Source organism: Citrus sinensis, chromosome 3, assembly GCF_022201045.2.
Source record: "Citrus sinensis cultivar Valencia sweet orange chromosome 3, DVS_A1.0, whole genome shotgun sequence".
Lineage (NCBI taxonomy): Eukaryota > Viridiplantae > Streptophyta > Magnoliopsida > Sapindales > Rutaceae > Citrus > Citrus sinensis.
This window is the reverse complement of record NC_068558.1, coordinates 671,015-693,750: the sequence shown is the minus strand read 5'-3', so window position 1 is coordinate 693,750 and position 22,736 is coordinate 671,015. Positions and strand designations below refer to the sequence as shown.

The 22,736-nt window shown below is 36.0% G+C and overlaps 3 protein-coding genes across 4 annotated transcripts; 1 reads left to right on the top strand and 2 right to left on the bottom strand.

Annotated features, from left to right (window-relative positions):
* Positions 1 to 75: 75 nt before the first annotated feature.
* On the bottom strand, positions 76 to 4,553 carry LOC102621963 (importin subunit beta-1). Its single transcript, XM_006476275.4, has 3 exons — positions 4,387 to 4,553; positions 1,042 to 3,467; positions 76 to 949 (listed from the first exon to the last, which is right to left on the bottom strand). Exons 2-3 carry the CDS (start codon positions 3,459 to 3,461, stop codon positions 751 to 753), a joined length of 2,619 nt encoding a protein of 872 aa, XP_006476338.1. The 5' UTR covers positions 3,462 to 3,467; positions 4,387 to 4,553; the 3' UTR covers positions 76 to 750.
* A 3,844-nt stretch (positions 4,554 to 8,397) lies between these two features.
* Positions 8,398 to 11,917, top strand: LOC102621671 (luminal-binding protein 5). Its single transcript, XM_006476274.4, has 8 exons — positions 8,398 to 8,583; positions 9,076 to 9,343; positions 9,441 to 9,655; positions 9,738 to 9,980; positions 10,139 to 10,618; positions 10,713 to 10,867; positions 10,994 to 11,076; positions 11,164 to 11,917. Exons 1-8 carry the CDS (start codon positions 8,526 to 8,528, stop codon positions 11,663 to 11,665), a joined length of 2,004 nt encoding a protein of 667 aa, XP_006476337.2. The 5' UTR covers positions 8,398 to 8,525; the 3' UTR covers positions 11,666 to 11,917.
* A 1,949-nt stretch (positions 11,918 to 13,866) lies between these two features.
* LOC102621188 (glutamine-dependent NAD(+) synthetase-like) lies at positions 13,867 to 19,985 on the bottom strand. 2 transcript variants are annotated; one of them, XM_006476272.4, is made up of 14 exons: positions 19,821 to 19,985; positions 19,499 to 19,702; positions 19,040 to 19,345; positions 18,726 to 18,949; positions 18,502 to 18,605; positions 18,047 to 18,181; positions 17,543 to 17,711; positions 16,831 to 16,966; positions 16,269 to 16,407; positions 15,869 to 16,045; positions 15,421 to 15,588; positions 14,828 to 14,923; positions 14,480 to 14,608; positions 13,867 to 14,366 (listed from the first exon to the last, which is right to left on the bottom strand). In XM_006476272.4, the coding sequence occupies exons 2-14, from the start codon at positions 19,690 to 19,692 to the stop codon at positions 14,142 to 14,144; spliced, it is 2,202 nt and encodes a 733-aa protein (XP_006476335.2). In that variant the 5' UTR covers positions 19,693 to 19,702; positions 19,821 to 19,985; the 3' UTR covers positions 13,867 to 14,141. The 2 variants fall into 2 exon arrangements, with proteins under 2 accessions (XP_006476335.2, XP_052294754.1); XM_052438794.1 differs by lacking the exon at positions 19,821 to 19,985 and having other exon boundaries at positions 19,499 to 19,799.
* Positions 19,986 to 22,736: the final 2,751 nt, after the last annotated feature.

Sequence of the window (22,736 nt, the reverse complement as noted above, 5' to 3'; positions counted from 1 at the left end):
TAAACTAAAAATCCTATATTTGCATACTGAAGCAACCAAAAAGAACTTGAAAAAGAATGGCTGAGAAAAAGCACATGAGACTGAATGAACAGCTAATATTAAATATGACAAATGCATGATTTGAAAGCCCTAATATTATGTGGTTGTCACCAATCCACATAAAGAGCAAGTATATAGGTTGAGTACATATGGAAAGATACCGAACTCTATGACAATTGACATGTAATAATGCAATACTTCAACTGACTCCATGTTTTGGTGAAGGAAAAAAAGGGGGGGGGGGGGGGGGGAAGACAATAAAGAGGGGAAAAATGTGGTATTATTACCACTGCTGCAAACGTACCCCAGTTTCTAAATCCAAACTTACAGCACCATTCACTCCATAAACTGCTATTGCTGACCCACCAGAGAGACACTGGCAGCTGTGATCAGGGTCTCTATCCTATCTCAATCCTCCCACAGTACTTGTTCCATTTCCTCCATTTGTAAAACTTCATCTATTTTCTGCCAACTGAGCAGACAGATATACAAGTCATCACCACCAACTTCCTCGATGGCAAAAGGAAACAATGAAATGAAAAAATTGAAAGGAAAAGACTCCATTCCAGCTGGTGAGAAATTGACAGCAAAACAACCCAAACATCTGTACTCAAAAATGGTGGTGACCTGACTCGGGGTATGCAAATCGATGATCCAACTCGACACACCCAAATGCATGCAAGTACTAGAATAAATGCGGTGGCACAGGCTTCAAAAAGAAATTGCTTTACTGATGGCCAACTTGGCCCATTCAGCAGATTCCTTAATCATATGATCATCCGACGATAAACATTCATTTAGAAAGTCTTTGCTTGACACAGACTGCTGAATCAAGGGACCAGCATTGCTACCCAGGGTATCTGCTAGATCTCCAAGAACCCCAATTGCTGTCTTAGTCACCACATCATCCCTAAAAGATGACAAAGAAACAGTCAGATAACATCATCATTAATTTAAAAAGTCAGGCAATAAACGAAAGATCTGGGTTCCAGAAGAGCTTACATGTCTTTCTCCATGTACAAACTATCTAAGAACTGAAGAATATGAGGAGCATAAGGCATCAACAGCTGGGTTTTTGGCGAGCCCTTAAAACCTTGAAAGATCCCAGAGAATGCCTCCAAGATTCCATTTCTCAAAGAATTGGTGTACTCCGTCATGTCATCATCAACACCAGATGTATGGACTGATAGCTCTGCTGCACTCTGAAGCATGGGCATAGCATACATCAAGTACTTCTCAAAGTTCTCCCCAATGGCCAAAGCAATGTCGCCAAAGCATGAAAAGATAGGAGGCTTCACAGATCTATGCAACTGATTGCTGGACAAATCCTTGAGAAGTTGAGTCATAATCCCATCACAATAAGGCAATATCTTATCCTCCAGAGCCCTGCATAAGTCCCCAACAACACCTACGGTGATGGCACAAACCTGGTAATCCTCAAAATTTTGAAGACCCATTTCTACATACTTGTAAAACTCTGGCATGTATTTAAGAAAATCTTGACCTGTTGCATAGGCAAGAGCTCCAATGGCAAGCATAGCCTCCTCATGAGCTGTGGCACTCCGAATAGCAAACACTCTTAAGAAAAGTCCCATCATCTGGTCAGCATACTGCATGAAAACGTACTTGGTTTGCTCAGATGATCCTAGCTTTTGTATAATGACCTGCAAGCAACCGCAAAGGAGGCCCTGTATTTCATTCTGCTTCTCCCTCTCATCAGATGAAAGCTTTTGTGCCTCAAGAGTTTGGTGGAGCTCCATCATAATGAGCGGAACTAGTTGCATGACCATAGGAGCTGTCTCGTCAGTAGAACACCTTACAACTTCATTCAGAGTTTCGTAAGCTGCAGTTCGGAGGCGTGATTCTCCAGCATCTTCTCGGTGAGTCACAGTGAGAAGGGCCTGAACAATTTCCTGGAAAAATGGAGTTAGTGGGGACGACGGTGATATTGCATCCTCAAAACCTTGGGCAAGGAAATAAAGAGCACCACAGGCTTTCTCGGCAACATTTGGAACATCTTTCATGCTCTGAAGCAGAACGCTAATGATCTGTTGGCAATTCCCTTGGTTAATTATGGGTGTCTCCAAAGTTGACCCATGCAAAAATTCAAACATTCTTCCAAGGGTCCATGCAGTAGTGTCCTTCACATGGTTATTTGGATCTTGCATTAGAGCAGTAAGCATGAAGTTCAGAGCAATATTAACAAGAGGGACAAGTTTCTCAGGAGACGGGCCTTCGAGAATGGAACCGAATGCATAAGTGGCTGCCTCCCTTTGCCTCCATTCTTGTTTTGTTATATTCTCTTCAACAAATGGCATAACAAGTGGTACAATATCATCTCCAACAGTCCTTGCAACCAAACCCAAGCACGTGCCTCCAGCCATTGCAATATTCCATGCCCCTTCATCCTGATCCTGATCCTCTTCCTGCTTTAGTAGTGTTTCCAATAACAAGGGGACAAGAACAGGAAGTGCATGCTTAATAAAGTAAAAGCAAGGAATATCAGAATCCCCGCTGAAATCTCCTCCATATTCTTCTAATATATCTATTTCCTCATCACAAACAGAGCTCCAGAACTCAATGGCCTGAAGGGCTACAGGTTCCTCATCTTCCCTCACAGCTTTTGCAGTGATGTTGAATATATCTTGAATGTAAGGGGCCAATTTCTCATAGTAGGTTGAAGAGATCGCAACCAAACACTCAAAAGCTGCCTGTCGAATCTTCACTTCCGGAGAAAGGGTTGCCTCACAGACAACTCTCATGATGTAGTCGCGTTCCATATCATTAGAGAAATTTGCCTGAGCAAAACCCAAAGCATTATACAATGCTCGGGTAGCAGCCAGTCTGACATCATTGTTACTCTCAGAAGCATTCATACCTTGGACTACAGCTGTAAGTATCTTATTTACATGATCCTGTTCCACCGCATCTGAGGAAACTTCTTCACAAATATATCCAAGAGTTTCAAGGGTGGCTTGTTTGGTATGGGGTGGGAGCTGATGAATATTTGATAAAAGAGCTCCAATTAGTTCAGGCCACTGCTTATGAGGCAACTCAATACCTGCTACCTTTGCAACAACTTGAGACGCTGTTGACCGTGCATCATGAGCAGGAGAAGAGAGGGTCTTCAGTATGAACGATTTGATCTGGGCCTTCACAGAGGAATCCAATGACAACCATCTCTGTACAAGCTCAAACTTCCGATGCTGTTCTTTGGCATCCAATGCATTCTTCAGGATCAAACCTGCTAATTTACGACTCTCAACAGGCTTCTCATCATTAACCAATTCTCCTGCCAGAGAAAGCAAAAACCCTGGGAGATTTTGCTCCTGATATTGTTTTAGGCTTTCTTCTGCTTGCTTACGCACGGTGCCATCTACTGATTGTGCATTTAGGAGAATTTGAGTGACTTCCGCAGACATTTGAATCTGAAGTTGACAGATTGTAAATCAAATATATGTAAAATATCATGCATTAAAACTTTGGTTACAAAATGAAACAAACAGTGAACCCAGTTTTACAACTCTTGCCAAGTAGCACCAGACATAATAAAGCTGGTAAAATACAGCTAAAATAACTAAAAGTAATTATAGCCTACAAAACTAAAATCAAGAAAGCCATGGCATTTTACATGGGCCATAGCAAATGGCATTACAGTAGAGGTCAGAACATCAAGCAATTAATTTAAGTTTGGATTTAGAACAGAAGTATAAAACGAATAATTTTATAAACAGAGAGCTAAAACTCCAAATTCATAGGTGTAAAAAAAAGGTAGAAGAAAACTGGAAATCCCTTTTTTGTAAAAGAAAACTGCTTTTAAAGATAGCTGGCTTACAATTAATGCAATACAATAGATTCGACTTTCTTTAATTTTCCCACTTCTCCTCAGCAAACAAACAGCAAAAATGAGTTCATATTGTCTCCTCTCTTCAGATAGTAATGAAAAGTTAATTTAATTGAGCCACACAATAACTCTACCAAACTTGGCTGTGAATAGATTCTACAGTCTTAGTACAAAACAATCACATATCACACATTCTAATTTCCTTTGATTGCAGTTATTCATTCGCTTTATTTCGATTCCACTTGAAACTAATTTATTAAAACTAAACGAAACTATATAATCAAAACTCTGGTCAAACTCACTATGATCTCGAAAACATAACTAACTAAACAAGTAACTAATTTCCGAAAGTTAATCCCAGTAACCAAACAGCAGTAATAAATACAAATAAATATTTAAGAAAAAAATTAACAAAAAAAATGAATTGTGATCTGAAAAATATATATACATGTAGATAATCAACGTGGTGAACAAATAAAACATCCAGATCAAGAGATACTTACTCAGGCTGAGTTGATGAGTTGACTCAGGAATACAAGCGAGTGACCGATCTATTCCGGGACAAGAAAAAAACAGAAGCGGCGACTCTGAAACCCTAGCAGAGTGACAACAAAAGCAAGGAGAGAGTGTCTAATGTCTATGCAAATGTAAAAAGCTTTCAGATTTTAAAAATAATAATAGTAATAATAATAAACCTATCTGGATTTTCCAATTTGTGTTCAGGTGGTCCCACGCGTGAGTTTTGGAGCGTGAGCGCGTAATTAAACGATAGGGTTGAGTGGAGAGACGGGGTCACGGTTTCTTGCGTCCCCCGCCTATGAAGAGTTAGATTTTATTGGTTAGTGGCAAGCACGGGCGGTTGTGGTTGGTGGGATTGGAGAACGGAAGTGTTATCATCACAGCTATTATTGCAACAGTTGATTTATTTTTTACGGGTTAAATTTGCCAGAAGCCTGTAATTACAGAACTTTCATTTTTGCTCGGGGAAAATCATTCTCTCTTTGGGGGGAAAAAATGAAAAAAGGTAAATTTTTACCCACCCCCGATGTTTTCACATACTTCAAAATACCCTCAATATTTTGAAACCTCAACACACCCCAAACTCTACGAACATTGACGGTTGACGACTACCGTGGACTAACAGAAGTACAATATTACCCTAATTATATCAGAAGCTGTGAAGCCAGATTTTTAAATCCTGGTCATTCGACTGCAGCCCGTATAACGTATATAGGCCCGGTTGCGGGTTGGGCCGGTTTAATGGCTCTAAATAAATTAGCTGTTTTTTATTTCTCTGAAATAGAAAATATGACAATTTTTTTTAGAAATAAATCTTTTTTTTTTACCAGATATAAAGAAACTCAAAAAAAAAAAAAAACATCCCTTTATTTTCTATCTTCACAATTTACAATATTAAAAATGTATAAAGTTAATAATAAATATTTTATGTTCTTTTTCTTTTTAACTGGGGTAATAATTATTCTTAAAAAAAAATTACAAAAAAAAAAATGGGATAACTGCTGCAAATTCAAATTGTATTAACATGAAAAGAAAAATTGCAAATCCAAACTTTGAAAAATCATGGACATTATCGCCGAAACCATGTGGATTTCTTCAACTGATTCACAAAATTAACTATAAAATCATCAAATCAACACCATCGGCAATGAAATCCATATTGATGTCCCCATTTTCTTGAATCTGATTTATAAAATGCATATCCAAGAAGCATGTCGAGGCATGATGTCGATTTCATCAAAGTCGAAAATGCTACTCTCTTGATCTGACTTGCAGGAAGCAACGGAGTAGGGACAAATGATTAATGACCATACGTTTTTGCTTTTCTTTTGATTTTCTGTTGTTGAGTAATTGTGGGAGAGTGGATTGGGGATCCTGGTGCCGCCGTCGGGTCCATATGGAGAATGATGTTCCCCACTCCCCAGTTGTTAATCTTTCCCTTTCCGCTCATCTCTTAGGCTTAGTGATTTTACAGCTATTTCTCCTGTATTCTATTAGATAAACACTTCTCATATTGGTCCTCAACCAAATTTTTTATAATCCATAATATAATAAACAATGTTCATATTAATCCTTAAGATAATTCCCTTATGTATAATAACAGTTTGTACCCATTACTTTAGTTTAGCTTGGCCCTGGTTGAAATCAGTTCCTGGCTTCGCATCTCTCGACAATCCTCGGACAAGTCTTCAATTTAACGGGGGCGCAAAAAACACATATGCCCAATCCATGCGTAGGGATGAGAGTCAAAGACAATGGATTTGAACACAAAAAGAGAAGGGTGAAGAGTGCGCGAGAGAAGCATCATGGTTTGATTTCCTTCGCTGTCGCCATCATGGTCGCGGTCATGTGGTCATCGAGTTTGGTTGGTTACGGGTCTTGTGTGATCATGAATTTTACCTCACTAAGTTCTAGGGATTTTGAGTTTAGACGTTAAAGGACGTGCTTGTTATTATTTTTAATTTGTTGTTTTCATGAAATAAAAAATGAAAATGAAAATGTTATTTTTAAATTTAAAAATGTGTTATTGGAATAATTTTTATTAACTAAATATCAATTAATTCTTAATTATTTTTACTATTTAATTAGTTTTGATTATTTTAATTTTTAAGGATAAATTAGGTGATCTTGTTAAATTTATTTGTTTAAAGAAAAATGATAAAGCATACATATTTGATTTAATTAATAATATATAAATACATAAATATCCTAATGTATAAAAAAAGAAAAGATTATTGCGAGGGGAATTGGTTTTTTGGACAACAACGACGACAACAACAACAATAATGTTGTTTTTATTATTAGTTTTTTTAGAAATAATGATGATAACAACAACGACGACGATAATATATTGTTATTATTATTATTATTTTGAGAGACGGTGGAAGAAAAATTTATTTTAGAACTTAATATTGTATTGGGAAATAAGGAAAATAACAAAAAGTTATTTTCCTATTTCCTTTGTCAAAAGTGTAGAATAAATTTTATATTTCTAAAAATGTTTTTAGACTTGACCTATCGATCATGTGTTTGGTGTTTCCTGAATTTAGAAAACAAAAAATGAGGTTTGAATACAATATCAAATTCATCCTAAGGGATTTTGAGAGTGGCAATGGCATTTTAGTCCAAATAGTGTTATGGTTGGTTGGTTATGCTAGAAAAACTAAAGGGGTTAATATTAAAAATCATAAATGTTTTAGGGCCAGTTGTGCAAATTTTCCTTGGCAAGTTGGTTAAAATTTACCAACAAAAAGAATTGGCAAAGATTGAGTCAAGTTATTTTTATACTTTTCATTTAGGATAGATTGCGACTATAGTATTTTAAGATATCGTATCTAATAGTTTGGAACGTGAATAACAAGCTAAAAACATTGATGATGATGATATATATATAGTAATGACACAGTCATAAACTATTTTACAAACTGACGTGGCATAATAAAATTGGTTGAATTAAATATCTCTTGGCCCACATGATTTATTTTTGTTATTTTGTATTTTCATTCAACCAATAAATTAATGTCACATCATTTTGTACAAGATAAGTTTGTACAAGAGTTTGTAACTCTATCATCACTCATATTTTTAATATCAAGTTATCAATTAACTATTTAGGTTATATGGCTCATTCATTATTTTTGAGAGGCAAACATGATAAAAATTTCATAGTTATTTATAAAAATTACTCAAGATGATAGTGGTGTTGATATTTAAATTTTACTTAGAAATATAATTGAGATTTTTAAATAAGATTATCCTTTTTTCTTCTCAATACTAAAAAAAATGTACTATCTTATTTGAAAATTTTTATTTAGAGAGTTTTTTGAAGTCTTTTATTTAATATTATATTATTTTTCATTTTATTATCCTCAAAGAAAGAGAAGTGTTATAATTCTTACTATTTTAGTGGAGGAAAAAGTTTGATTAAAATAATATAAATTTATTTTAATTGAATAGTTTTTAGGAGAGAATTTATTTTTTTTACTCTTCTATTTAAAACATAAATAAATAAATATTAAAAAATCAAATTAAAAGAGTCTTTAATAATGCTTTTTAGTGTGTGTTTTTCTTAATAAAAAAAATTGTTTTACCTAGCCCCCTTTGTTTGTTTGTTTGTTTGCTCGTTCGTTTTATATAGTTTTATCCTCCTTAGTTAATTGTGCATCAAGTCAAAACGAACCTCGTAAATTGAAACAACGACATGCCGTTTAAATGCCGGGCTAAGTCGCCGAAGTCAAAATATATTTTTCGGCCCAAAAGAAAGGGCTTGAATAGAAAAAGTAAAGCAGACACACGAAGATCTGGAAGAACGAACGGCCAGGATTGTCCCAACACGAGATCTAATTTCATTGGCTCAACACATTCATCTCCAAAACCCGATTGGTCCACGTCATCAACGATGACATGTTCTCTTGTATCGCTTCCATTCAATAACAAACGTGCACCCTATTTACACGTAAACCATCGGTCTATAAAGTGCTATCATTCACGCGCGATATTTCACTGAAACCAGAAGGCCTTTCGAAAGCAAAAAAACACACTTCAAACATCGAAACCTCCTCAATTGAACGAAGCTCTCTCAGAAAGGAGTTTGAAGCAGGGTATAATTGCTGCAGTACGCGCGATGGCTGGCTCGTGGAGAGCACGCGGGTCCCTCGTTGTGCTGGCGATTGTCTTCTTCGGTGAGTATAGTATCAAGTTTCTTTGTACTTGTTTTAAATACTTGGATTAGATCTGATTTATTATCGTTTGAGATGAAAATGCAGTAGATCTGATTTGATTTCAGATGGTATATGGACATGTGTTTGATTGTTTTAATGCTGTTTTAGATCTGATCAATTTCGGTGATTATGATGAATTAGATCTGAAAATGTTAGCGTCCGGTCATTTCCTTAGCAAATATTGATGATGCTCTAGATCTGCAAGTCAAAATTTGACTAACTTGATCAGCTGAAAAGTTGTAAATAGTAATGTTTTGATTTTAGCGCTCGTTCTAGTTTAATTTAATAATTTGATATGATATATTTTTATTAAACAAAATATTAAGAAAATAAAATTGACAGTATTCAATTGGTTATTTCATTGCAAATAGTTTATTTATTTTATTTTATATATATATTTTTTTAGAGCTATGTGGTGACGGTATTAATGTCTAAGTAAACGGTGTATGACAGGAGGTCTTTTTGCAATTTCAATTGCAAAAGAGGAAGCTACGAAGTTGGGAACGGTGATTGGGATAGATCTTGGTACAACTTATTCTTGTGTTGGTGTTTACAAGAATGGTCATGTCGAAATCATAGCCAATGATCAAGGAAACCGTATTACTCCATCATGGGTTGCATTCACTGACAGTGAGAGGTTGATCGGTGAGGCAGCAAAGAATCAGGCTGCTGTCAATCCTGACAGGACCATCTTTGATGTCAAGAGACTTATTGGAAGAAAGTAATGCATCATTTTTTAAGTGTTTGTTTATTTGTGTTGATTTTTCTCCTTTAAAAAAGAAAGGGGGATGGCGGTTAATAGAGTTTGTTTTTGCTAGGTTTGAGGACAAGGAGGTTCAGAGGGACATGAAGCTTGCTCCTTACAAGATTGTGAATAGGGATGGAAAGCCTTATATTCAGGTTCAGATTAGGGACGGCGAGACCAAGGTCTTCAGTCCTGAGGAAATCAGTGCTATGATACTGACTAAGATGAAGGAGACAGCCGAGGCATTCCTTGGGAAGAAAATTAAGGATGCTGTTGTCACTGTTCCTGGTTAGTAAAAGCATGCCTAATTTAGGCAATGTTTATTCAATGATGGTTCAACTTCACTCATTATTCTTTATTTGATATACAGCTTACTTTAACGATGCCCAGAGGCAGGCCACCAAGGATGCTGGTATTATTGCTGGGCTAAATGTTGCTAGGATTATCAATGAACCAACAGCCGCTGCCATTGCCTATGGATTGGACAAGAAAGGTGGTGAGAAGAACATTCTTGTCTTTGACCTTGGTGGTGGTACATTTGATGTCAGTATCTTGACAATTGACAATGGTGTTTTCGAGGTTCTTTCCACAAATGGAGACACTCATTTGGGAGGTAAGTGTATCTTTTTTTTTCTGTTCCATTCTTTGATGGCTTTGGGTGTATCAGTTGAATTCATTTTATCTGATACCACGGTAGAGATTAAGAATTTTATTGATAATGATTTTATACGGCTTATCTTGCAAGTATGCTTATGGGTCATTTTCTTGCAGGTGAGGACTTTGATCAGAGGGTTATGGAGTACTTTATTAAATTGATCAAGAAGAAGCATGGAAAGGATATCAGCAAGGACAAAAGGGCTATTGGCAAGCTCAGGAGGGAAGCTGAACGTGCTAAGAGAGCTCTCAGCAGCCAGCACCAGGTCCGTGTTGAAATTGAGTCACTTTTCGATGGCATTGACTTCTCCGAGCCACTTACTAGGGCTCGCTTTGAGGAGTTGAATAATGACTTGTTCAGAAAGACCATGGGACCTGTGAAGAAGGCCATGGAAGATGCTGGATTAGAGAAGAATCAGATTGATGAGATTGTTCTTGTTGGTGGTAGTACTAGGATTCCCAAGGTTCAACAGCTTCTCAAAGACTATTTTGATGGTAAAGAGCCTAACAAGGGTGTGAACCCAGATGAGGCAGTTGCTTATGGTGCTGCTGTACAAGGTGGCATCTTGAGTGGTGAAGGTGGTGATGAAACCAAAGGTATGATAACTTGCACACTATCATGATATTCAGTGATAATAGAGGGCCGATTCCAACTGAGAAACTGACAACTTGTATGTTGCTTGAAATGCAGATATCCTTCTCTTGGATGTGGCTCCACTCACCCTTGGTATCGAGACAGTTGGTGGGGTGATGACCAAGTTGATCCCAAGAAACACGGTCATTCCAACCAAGAAATCTCAAGTTTTCACCACTTATCAAGACCAGCAGACTACAGTTTCCATTCAGGTATCTTTTCTATTTACTTTCTTATTTGTTGAGGCTTGGTTTTAAGTACTTCCTGAATCAAGATCTAGTCTTTTGCATTTATGGAAATGATTAAACTCACATGAATTTATTTATATTTCAAACTAGGTTTTTGAAGGTGAAAGGAGTCTCACAAAGGATTGCAGATTGCTTGGGAAATTCGATCTTTCTGGAATTCCTCCAGCTCCTAGGTTTGTGTCTGCCTTCAATTAATTTCATTCATTAGTTTGCTTCCACTCTTTCCTTAGAGCTAATGAAGTTCTCTTTTGATTGAACAGGGGAACCCCTCAAATTGAAGTCACATTTGAAGTTGATGCAAATGGTATCTTAAATGTAAAGGCAGAAGACAAGGGCACAGGCAAATCAGAGAAAATTACCATCACAAATGACAAGGGTCGCCTGAGCCAGGAGGAGATTGAGCGTATGGTTCGTGAGGCTGAAGAATTTGCCGAGGAGGACAAGAAAGTAAAGGAGAAGATCGATGCTCGCAACAGCCTTGAGACCTATGTCTATAACATGAAAAACCAGATTAATGACAAGGACAAGCTTGCCGACAAGCTCGAATCTGATGAGAAGGACAAGATTGAAACTGCTGTAAAGGAAGCCCTTGAATGGCTCGATGACAACCAGAGCGCAGAGAAAGAGGACTATGAAGAGAAGCTCAAGGAGGTTGAAGCCGTTTGCAACCCCATCATCACTGCTGTATATCAGAGATCTGGCGGAGCCCCCGGTGCTGGCACTGAATCATCGGATGATGATGATTCACACGATGAGCTCTAAAGAATTTTTACTTCGATTGACCATATTGCCAAAACTGTCAAGAGGCTAAAATTGAGTAAAATAGGCTTTTTAGATTATCTGAGGGTACTTACTGTAATTTTTCTCGTGGTAGGAGAAGTAAAAGGGAGGCGGAATTTCCCTTTCTTCGCGTGTTTTTTTGGATGTGAAGATACTTTAAAGGATCTTTTCTTATTTCATTACTAGTGTTTCCTTCAATATTAATGAACGTTCTTCAAAGTCATTATTATTATTTATGAAGCACATTATTGATGCATGTTTGTGTTTTAAGTTAGAGATCTGTGCCGCCAGTAAACACGGCAAAACATTAAGCCGAAGCTATAGCGGCCCAAATGGCTGATTTTAGATATGGCACTCCATTACTTCAGGAGTTCATTATTGGCATGGATTTGCTTTAAACAAAATAAAGAACCCCATTTAGAAATTTACAGCATGCATAAATGTCCTGACCAGGGCAAAACCCATTCAATGGGGGATAAGCTTGTCTTAATTTTCATGGCGAGTGTCTGTCTTAATATTAGGGGGAGGATATTTGAAACTTTGAACCAACCAAAATATTCTTCTTACTCATTTACTTAATAAACCTAATGTTAAAATTTAAAAATTAGGATTATACTCTATACACACCCCACTTAAATGCTAAATATTAGGGATGGCAATGGGGAGGGGAGGGGAGGGGACCAATCTCCCCATACCCATCCCCAATATTTTGCGTATGTCCCCGTCCCCGTCAGAATTACTTGAGAGAATCCACATTCCCTCCCCGAATAATAACAGGGGATCCCCGAGGGTCCCCGGTCCCCGAATAACTAATAGTCTAATACATTATTTTTATTTTTGATTTTAAATTAATCATATTAAAATAAAAAATTCAGATAAAAATAAAGTTCAAAATATATGTTACATTAATATTGATCCATTACAAAGTCACATTCAAAATATAAATTATTAAAATAATTATAAAACAATGAAAATAATATAAGTAAAGTAACTTATAAGTGCAAATATTAATAACTGTATAATATAATCACAATGTAAAATAAACTCATACTGTTATTGTAAGCTCGTAACCAACTTTGACAGCACATTAAGACCTCCAATGTGCTTGGATGAAGTTTGTTACGGTGTGGGCTCACAACTCTACCACCGGTGCTAAAAGTTGATTCAAAAGCAACTGTTGTAATTGGAATTACCAAAATATCTCTAGCAATTCGAGCTAATGTAGGATACCTATTAGCATTTAATAATATAAATATTTTGATATTTATTATTTTTAACAATATTTATAATTTTGTTATTTATTTATTAGTAATTTTAAAAATAAAAATAAAATTAAAAATTAAAATGGGGAAATGGGTAGGGGATGGGGATTCCACCTCATCCCCGTCCCCTCCCCGAATAAAAAATTGGGTATAAAATTATCCATGTACCCGCCCCGAATGGGGAAAATCCCCGAAGATACCCGTTCCCGTGGGAATTTTTGCCATCCCTACTAAATATGTCACCATGTTATTTATTTATTGAAAGAGGGTTTATTTAATGGATATAATTTTCTTTTCTTTCTGTGTTAATTTTTTTTCCTCTTTAAGAACAAAATCGATTTGGATCACACTTAGCAATCAAAGTCTATTGTTTGACTTTTCTTTGAAATTAATTAAGGAATATTAATATTGTTATTAATTTTTACACTTTGCTACACTTGTCTATTTTGGTTATTGAAATCAAGATCCAAAATCCATTGTTGGCTTTCGCATGTGTGTTGAGAATGAAGAGCAAGGAATAACGCACTTCCATGTAATTTGAAGTACAAATCTAATGACAGTTTAGATTTGAAAGATCAAATAAAAGGAAAATCGCAACTTTGAAGTCGATATTCTGAGTTGTGGTATTGATTAACTTGTTTGTATAGCTTTGATAATTAATACGAATAAAGCACACAAAAAAGAAGTTTAAAAATATATGAGTTGTGTTGAATCAGTGTAATTTAGATAAAGATTCATACATGGGTACAGAGAAAATTTTTATGTACTGCACATTTTAGTAATAAAAAATAAATCAAAATGTGAGCTTTAAGAGTATTTTCATGTGTTCAATTAGTCCCAAGATTTAGTAATGCTTTTTATTTTATATACTTCCATTTTCCTTCGACTTTTGGATTCCCCGTTCCAACAACTTCACCCTGCTTTTTGGCGCAGAAACAACTAAAATTTGTGAATATTATTAATCTTGTAAAATGTGCATGCTTGACTGCTTATTGCTAATTACATATTTTCCTTTGAAGTCGATGAATGGACATTTCAAAACTTGGACTAGAACCTGGAACAGTTCCCTGTTATAAACAAATCAAGGATATTATACTCGTCGAAACTAATCAATGGACACGTTATTACACTATTTTGATCACATAATTAACATGACAGTGAAACAAATCAATCGAAGCTTTCGTTTAAAATGCAAACTAATGGCCAGATTTGGGATTGCCTGAACCTGCTGCTATAACTCCCATTCCGCCTCCACCATCCAGTGTAGTACCCATTTTTTCATGGTCACCTGATTCACTAAAAGGAACTTTCTCACCATCCAGCTCCTTAACAAGTTCATCAATTTTGCGGAATTGGTATGGCCATCTTGCATTATAGAGGAATTGCCGGAGATCAAACCTGTTATCGTCTGGTGAATAACTCTGCAGGAAGTCAGGAAAGTTAGCTTTTTCCTTCAAGTTAAAAGAAAAAAAGGCTATAGGAAATTCATGCTGGAACAATATTCTACTGTCTTGGCAAGTTTAAGTTCATGTACCTCAGCATGATATGAAGGAGTTAACACGGTCATTTTGTGCCGATTAATGGAATAGTACTTGAAAAACTGTTTAACTTTCTCAGCTACCTCTGATGGCGTTAATCGAGCACCCCATCTGTAGCAGAGATTCTGCACAAGCATAGTAATACTGTAATAATTTCTTACAAGCAGAATTGGGAATTTACAAGAAAAAATTTTCTTATCACGGTGGTTTCATTCTTTATTTTTCTCCATGATTGTTTATATGCATAATGCAGATCATTACTTAAAAACAGAGGTATAAGTATTTATATGTCTAAAGGCAAGTTCCATAAATGGCAAACTTAATCTAGCAGTTCAAAATCGAACCTTGAACATTGTTACCGGACCACAATGGAAAACTTTCCGCAACCTTCCATACACAGAGAGTTCCTCATATGTCATCCCCATGTCTACTTCATCCAGCTGTTTCATGCACAATGTTGGGTTACTTTCTGTTTGGGCTGATCAACATAATATAATTGAAATACTACAATAAAATAAAGAAAAAGGAAAAAAAAATGCTAATAGAAAGGCAGGTCTGAATGTGAAAGCGTACAATACAGAACTAAAGGGGGAAAAAGAAAAAATGATGTCAAAGGAATATTAGAAAGCAACTCCAAACATTAAAAACGGAAAATGATAAAAAGTAAAAAATGGGAACGGCAGAGAAAATTGGTAGATATTATAGGCAGATAAAAAAGAATTTGCCCTGCAAATTAATTCGAGAGATAAATCAAAATGAAAATATTCATAAAAGAGAAGACCGTGTATTTGTATTAGAGATGTCAATGGCTTGAGGAAACATTATGCATATTGTAGCATAAAAAATTTTCATGTTAAATTATACCATTCAAAAAGTATGCCAGAAACTCACAAAAAGGAGTAAATTAATGAAATTAACACCAAATAGATTTGTGTACTTGGCTGTAGTTCGAACGTATAGGCTCCAGTTCGGCAGTAGGTGGCGCTGCTTCTATTTCTGCCAAGGATGAGTAACCAAGATGGGTTGCAGCCCATCGCAGAAATGTCCGTAGATCCTGTTTACTAATGCTTCCAATGGGATTTATATCTGCTGAACTGCAATCATACTGTAAAGAGATTGAAAGTCTGTTACCAAATGAAAGTCATTAATCCACATAAAGCCATTAGTCACAACATCTCTATAGGTTTCTAAGCTGAATCATAACTGTGGAACAGTAAGAGGAAGATGGAACTAATACCAAAATAAAAGGTGAAGGCTAATTCAGCTACTTCATAAAGGGATGAATAAGGTTTGCGAATAAAAATGGTTTTCCTTGATTTAGAACCACAATTTAATTTTATAATCATGCAATATTTGATTTCCAACATATGTTAAAGATCAAATACCTTTGTTAGATAACCACGCAAGCCTTCATCAACATTGGAGCTACCTAAAACAAGATAAAACCCTGGTTTATTATGAACCCAAGGCAACAAAGATGCTAACATAAATGCCAACACCATTCTGATTCGAGCTTGGATGTTTTGTAAACCTAGGTTCTCAACATTAGAACCCCCATCTACCTGTGAAATTGACACCAAATTAAATAGTTAGTCTAAAAGAACAAGCTGATAACTATGGTTTCAGTAATCCCACTTGACCAGCCAACGACAAGCTAAATGTACAGCTGGATCATAGGAATTTAATACTCCAGACAAAATGAATGCCCTAATCTTTTGAGCCATCACAGTGTTGAATAGAATGAGAAAACAAAAAGAACTAAACTGAGTTTTCAACCATCCTTACCTTATAACATGGTCTCTTTCCTGTAAGGGTTTGGAATAAAGATAAAAATGCAGAAACAACAGTGTCTATGGAAACATCAAGATGCCACGAGCCAATCTCATCTGCTAGCTTCTTTGCCAGCATTCTTGTTTCTTGAGAACTACAAGAAACAAGCCCTCTTAATATACCATATTCATGGCTGATTTTTCAGCATTTAAACTTCCAAATAATCTGTAAGATAACTTCATTTATTTTTTTTATTATAATAAAACTTAATTAGTAACTTAACCGAAGCTAATAATCTGTAATAAAACTTGCAAATAATCTGTAAGATTCAGTTAAGTTACTAATCAGCTTATTTGAACAACATCATTAGGAAACTAAGCTAATAAAGATCTCAAAATTATTTGCCCTAACTCTTTTACAAGGATTCCTCCCCAAATATACACGTCTTAGCAATTGTAGTGTGTTAGATGGGGACTAAATGCAGACTAGAGGAGATCAGTTGAGACCTAGGTTTCGTATACTAGTATAAGATGACTTTACGACAATAGCATGAAGTGGTCCTGATGCATGTACCCACCTGTTTTCGGATCCCATAAACACTGTATAAAATATGCGTTTGGCAAATTCTCTGCTGTCAGTGGGAAATTCTCCATTAGCATAATGTCCAATTCGTATAGCATCAGCTTTGACTTGTTCATCCCCATTTGAAATCTCTGCATTAAAACCAAAATGAGCTATAATTAGAAGATCATACTCATCTCTCTAGTTCATGTTCATGAGATATGGTAATAACTATTATTCTGCTTTGCTTTATTCAAAGAACTTAGCTATCTGGCAGGTGTGTGTCCCCCACAAGACCTCCAAAATGAATTTTATTGTCATGAGAAATGTAAGACCATCAACTAAAAAGCTTGCCCCAAAAAATGCTGGAAGTCAAACTAGATCAATTTAGGCAAACAATTGGTATATCCCAGTAGTTCAGACTTCCATCTTTATGTATCACTATCGAAGGTCAATGTGTGTGAACACCATCATCTTTGCTTCAAATAACCCACTGCATGGGCCAGAATATCCTATCCTTTGAAAGCATCCTTTATATGGTTAATCTGAAGAGGATACTGATTTACAGTGAAGCAAGCAAATGAAAGGGACCAAGGAACTCTGTCTATATATGCTAACAGCAGAATAACTATTTCTAATAAAAACTGAACCATTCATACCTGAATTAACTAAATCCTAGCTGATTACTATGGTGTGTGGGTGTAGAGAGACATGAAAGATAAACTGACCTTTTACAACAAGTTGGCACATGCAGCCAACTATAGCAGCCACAGAGGAACTATCAGCACCACCAGAAAGAGGAAGCAAAAATCCAGAAGCCCCGCTTCTTCTTAAATAGTCCCACAGCCAGCAACCAGGCCCAAACGCTATTTCCTCCTCGGGAGAGTGATAATTGATCTACAGTTAATCAATCATGGCTGATTTAGCAAAATTCAAACGTCTCAATGGAAAACTCATGCTTTTAGTAAATTCCTTGGAGATGACCATACTGGCATCAAACTACACAATATTATACTCAGCAACTTACTCACCGTGCCATTTTCATCAGCTGCATAGATCTCTGAATACAATTCAACTTTATCTAGGACTAAGTTTTAACGACTGATTTATACCAGAAGATTTCAAATATATATAAAGAATCCTCTGGCCCCTAGGTTAGGAAAAGCAATTGACTGTAGCAGAAATTTTGTCTTAAGATCACATTATCTTGACTGAATAAATGCCTTACTGACCTTAAGTGGACTCGAAAGTGACATCTTCAGGTTAAAAGGTTGACAAAGATTGTATGGCACTGCTACAGATGATATTTTGGTTTTGCAACTTGCTTGTTCTTGAAAACTGCTTATAGACCCTCTAAAACCAGCAACCTGCAATTAAACAGACAAGAAATTAGATACAGACAGGGCGGCTTCTGTGAGGAAGGTGGCGCAAAGGAGGCTCGGGGATTGTTAAGGAAGGCGGCAAGGGCTGACGAAGGGAGAAAATGAAAGGCCTTTTTTTTTTCCCCCAATTCCCTCTTGTTTGGAATGGAACATGAGTTACATAATACTGATTTGTATAATGTGACAACTTTGTATTGATAAAAGATTTTCTAAGAAATGAGTGGACTAACAGTCAAAAAATTATGAGGCACTAGATGCATAACATACACAAATAAACACTGAAGTAATAAAAGATCATAACATACCGCGTCAAGATCTACTTGAGCAACCACAATCTCAACATCCTTCAAGGAAAATTGTGAGCCTTGAGCAATCATATCTCCATTCACAACAACACAGGAACATCCATCTGCAACGAGTGACTTATTTAACTCCATTACAGTGAAGTAAAGGTATATATTCGAACAAAAACAAGGGGGGAAAAAAATATAGGACAGCATGTCTGCTCTATCAAGAGCATGTTATGTACCAAAATAAAGGCGGCCACCATCACATCCTTGATGATTACTGTACATGTAAACTCCTCCACGACTATGAGTAGCACTTATAAAAGCACGGATACGGTAATCAAGCTTTCTTAACTGGTGGTGGCTTCCACTGGCATTCATAAACACTTCAACCCCATTCAATGCAAGGTCAGCGTGAGGGGGAATAGGAGTAAAAAGCTCTTCACAAATTTCAGCTGCAACAGCCCTAATAAGAATATATATATATATATTGGTTTAAATAGCATTCACTTGCAAAACAATCAATACATCAGGTATATAAATGCTTACAACTTACGTGTCTAAAAACTGAATGAATCCATAACCAAAAGGAACTGATTTCTGCTTTAAAGCCACATAAATTTCATTTGGAAGCTGGAAGTCCTCAAGTTGATCTTTTTGCTTCCACGCAGTAAACCACCGCAACTCCCTGTAATTTCCATCATTCGCAAGCCACAGTTTAGGACGGATCATTATAATTTTCCTGTTCAAACACAATACTTGACAATTATAACGCTCTGATCCTTTAATCACTGGCATTCCAAAGCTACATAATATTCCATCTGTCCAATCACCAAGCAATAAATCTTTCAAGCACTCCCATCTGCAAGCAGCACAAAAAAACTTCAATTACCTTAACATTGAAAGCAAGCATTCTAGTTCCAGTTTTAAAAACTAATTTTTTTTTATCACAAATAAATTACATTTATCAAAAAAAAAAGAAAAAAAAAAGAAAGAAATTGAACTAAGAGCTCACGCGTGAGTGACGGTATCGAGTTCCAAGAAGTGATCTTCACAGCCGTAGCCAGTGATTTCAAGCTCAGGACCGAGCCGAATGACGGCGCCGGCTTCTTTTGCTCTACCAATTGACTCCTTAATGTTCTTCAAATTACAGTCAAAGTCCATCGCCCAGTTGTTCAAGTTACACGTGGCCACCTTTAACAGCCTCATCTTTCAAATCCTACAACAACGAACGAACGAACGAACAAACCAACTACATTGATCAAATCTGGGGCACTCTTACATATATTTCAGATACTGAACAATTTTGTGCGTAGAGAAGAAGGGAATCATTCTACCTTTGCGACGTCGAGAGTGGATAATATTTTTCGCCTTCTGTTAGGAATCTACAGCTTTGGCGGTGTTTATATATATATATATATATATACTGTGGTTTAATTTAATTGTTGCTGTTGTTTTTTTTTTAATATATTTTTTTTGGTCTAACGTCGTTAAACCGCCAGGATTGTTGGACGGGGCCGAGGACTTGAGAATTTTCCTTCACTCTTTTGGTAAAATAGGTACGAGGTTGACGCGTGTAAGACGGAAGGATTCCACAGGTTGAAAATTCAAAGTTTTGACAGTATGCTGACAAATTTAACAGAACATCACGGCACTGGAGCAACAGAGAAAACTGACAAAACTAACAAATGTAAAATAACAGTATGCTGACAAAACTTTACAATGTAAAATAGTGGTTTTATTGACGAAACTAACAAATCAAACGTTAAAAGGGCTGTGAATTTGCTATTAACGAACTAGTGAATGAAGCTTTGCTCGAGCATGTGGCACCGCACTAGAATTGCTTGGGAGATTGAGAATGTTTTGAAACCAGGTATGATGATAAAAAAGTTATTTATAAGGATGTAACAAGAGTGTTGCGATGTGAAGAAGAGAAGCACGGAATTTGGAAAAGAGCTTTGAAGATTGGAACATGGCTCAAGCGACAACATGCATTCAGTAAGATTGATACAAGTAAGCGAAAATATCCATCGTCCATCCGTTTTTTCTAACTTTTTTAAAAATACATAATTTTTTTTTTAAATCCACCTAAAGTTATATTTTATTTTACTTTTCTATTTCCGTTTGGAATCCGTTAAGAAAACTAACAGAAACTTAACCAAGGGACCATTTTACCCCTAAATGAAAATTACAATTTCACCCTAAAAAATGCTAAAAATAATCAGATTAAATATGATTATTTCTCCCATCGGTCAATAAAAAAATTAATTCCACAACCATCAAATGCATATTTTTTTTAAATATGTTTGTAATTAGAATGCTAAATTATAAAAGTAATATTAAAAATAACTCAATCTCACAAACCACCAATTAAATTTAAGATAAGTAAAGTTTTATTATTCATTGAGTTATAATCTCTAGTAGTTAAGATTTTTTTGTACTTTATTAACGTATCAATAATGATATTCATCAAACAAAAATTACAAACGGAATTTTTCGTTAGTTTTATTATTCATTGAGTTTTGGGGGGTAAAATGGTCATTTGCTTAAGTTCCCGTTAGTTTTCTTAATGGATTCCAAACGGAAGTGGAAAAGTGAAAACAAAATGTAACTTTAGGTGGATTTCAGCAACAAAAAAAAATTATGTATTTTTAAAAAAATTAAAAAAAAAACGGATGGACATAATATATTTTCCCTTTATAAAAGTACTCAAACATAACACTGACAACGTAGGTGGAATTACACCACAAGAATAGTGTAAGGAGATTCTTGTGGAGCATGAGCTGTTGCGTTCTGAACTTGCACATTACTGCATATATAAAACAACAGTTAGTATCAATTCATCATTCCGAACTCTATCTTTCATATATTGGACTGAACAGCCGAACATGAATATATGGAACAAATGACTGCAAGCACCTGCAATATACCGAATGAATGTTCCAAGCAGGGGAGTTTAAGAAGGTTAAGTTTGAAATAGTGACATCATTGCAACATATAAACTCCGCAAGATGTGACTGGCTATGATTTTAAGTTATGAGAATCAAACAGCTCCTGACAGATAGTACCCTACCCATCAATACTTGCATCATTACCTGGCAGTGGTACAGTTGAATGTAAGCATGAGACAAGGAATATATCAAAAGCCTACAAAGGGAACAAAGTTAGCAAATAAACCAAAAATAGAGAGAGAAAATCCATGCCTATTGTCACCACGTTAGTTACGTTATGCCTGTTAATCAAGCTATGGTATCTCCCACCATGCATAAGATGGAAAGGTTCAACTCCTTTCTTGAGTGTATAATCCTGTAAAATCTATAACAGTTAGCACGATATCTGAAAATTCACCCAAATTTTCTTCTTTTAGTTCGCGAAAATTACTTTATCAGCAAAAGGAGAATGTTATGCACTTAAAAACGAGGAAAATGAGCGAGTGAGAAATTAGGCAAAGTTAGGGGCTTCTTTCCAAGGCTCGAATATATGTATGTGAACTGGAAACAATTTTCTTACAGGCATTTGGAATCCAAGAATGGTAGCACCTCTTTCGAGGAAGAGCGTGAGGTTGCTTGTAAGCCACCTGCCCAGTGGAACATAGAGATAAGCACCACCCTTATCTGCAAAGGACTTGATAAGATGGCATTTTGAAACGCAACTGTGTTAAGTGTCTTGCCATCACCAACAGTTCCAAATTCTAAAATGGACACACTCTGAGGTCTCGATTCCTAAGGCCTAGCATATTTGCAACGTCCAAGAGTTTCTTTTAGATGATTTGTAAGAGCCTCGCTTGGTGCTAGAATCAAAAGCAAAACCACACATTAAAAAAAAAGAAAAAAGAAAAAAAAGGTGCAATACATCTTGCAAATTCACCCCACAAATAGTTCCCCCTATTATGTGTAATTCTTGAAAATCGCTGAGTCAAAAAAAGGATAATGAAAATCATGTTAACAACAAAAGAGAAAAGCTTTGAACTTATCGACCCATCAATGGGCCTTTGGTCCAATAGGAGAAATTTTACATTTATAATGTTGAGTGCAAGAGTATAAAGCCTCCATAAGAGCTTTATGAAAGTTAGTTTTAATATTCTCTCAATTATCAATATAATTGAATGGAGACAGTCTCTCCATTACGAAATGTGAGTGGAGTAGGCACCTCTCGAATATTAGAGAGAGTTTAAAGTATTTGGGCAAGTGTTTCAGTGTGTTAATGTATGGCGATAGTCCCAATTGTGCAGTATGATTGTAAATATTAATTGT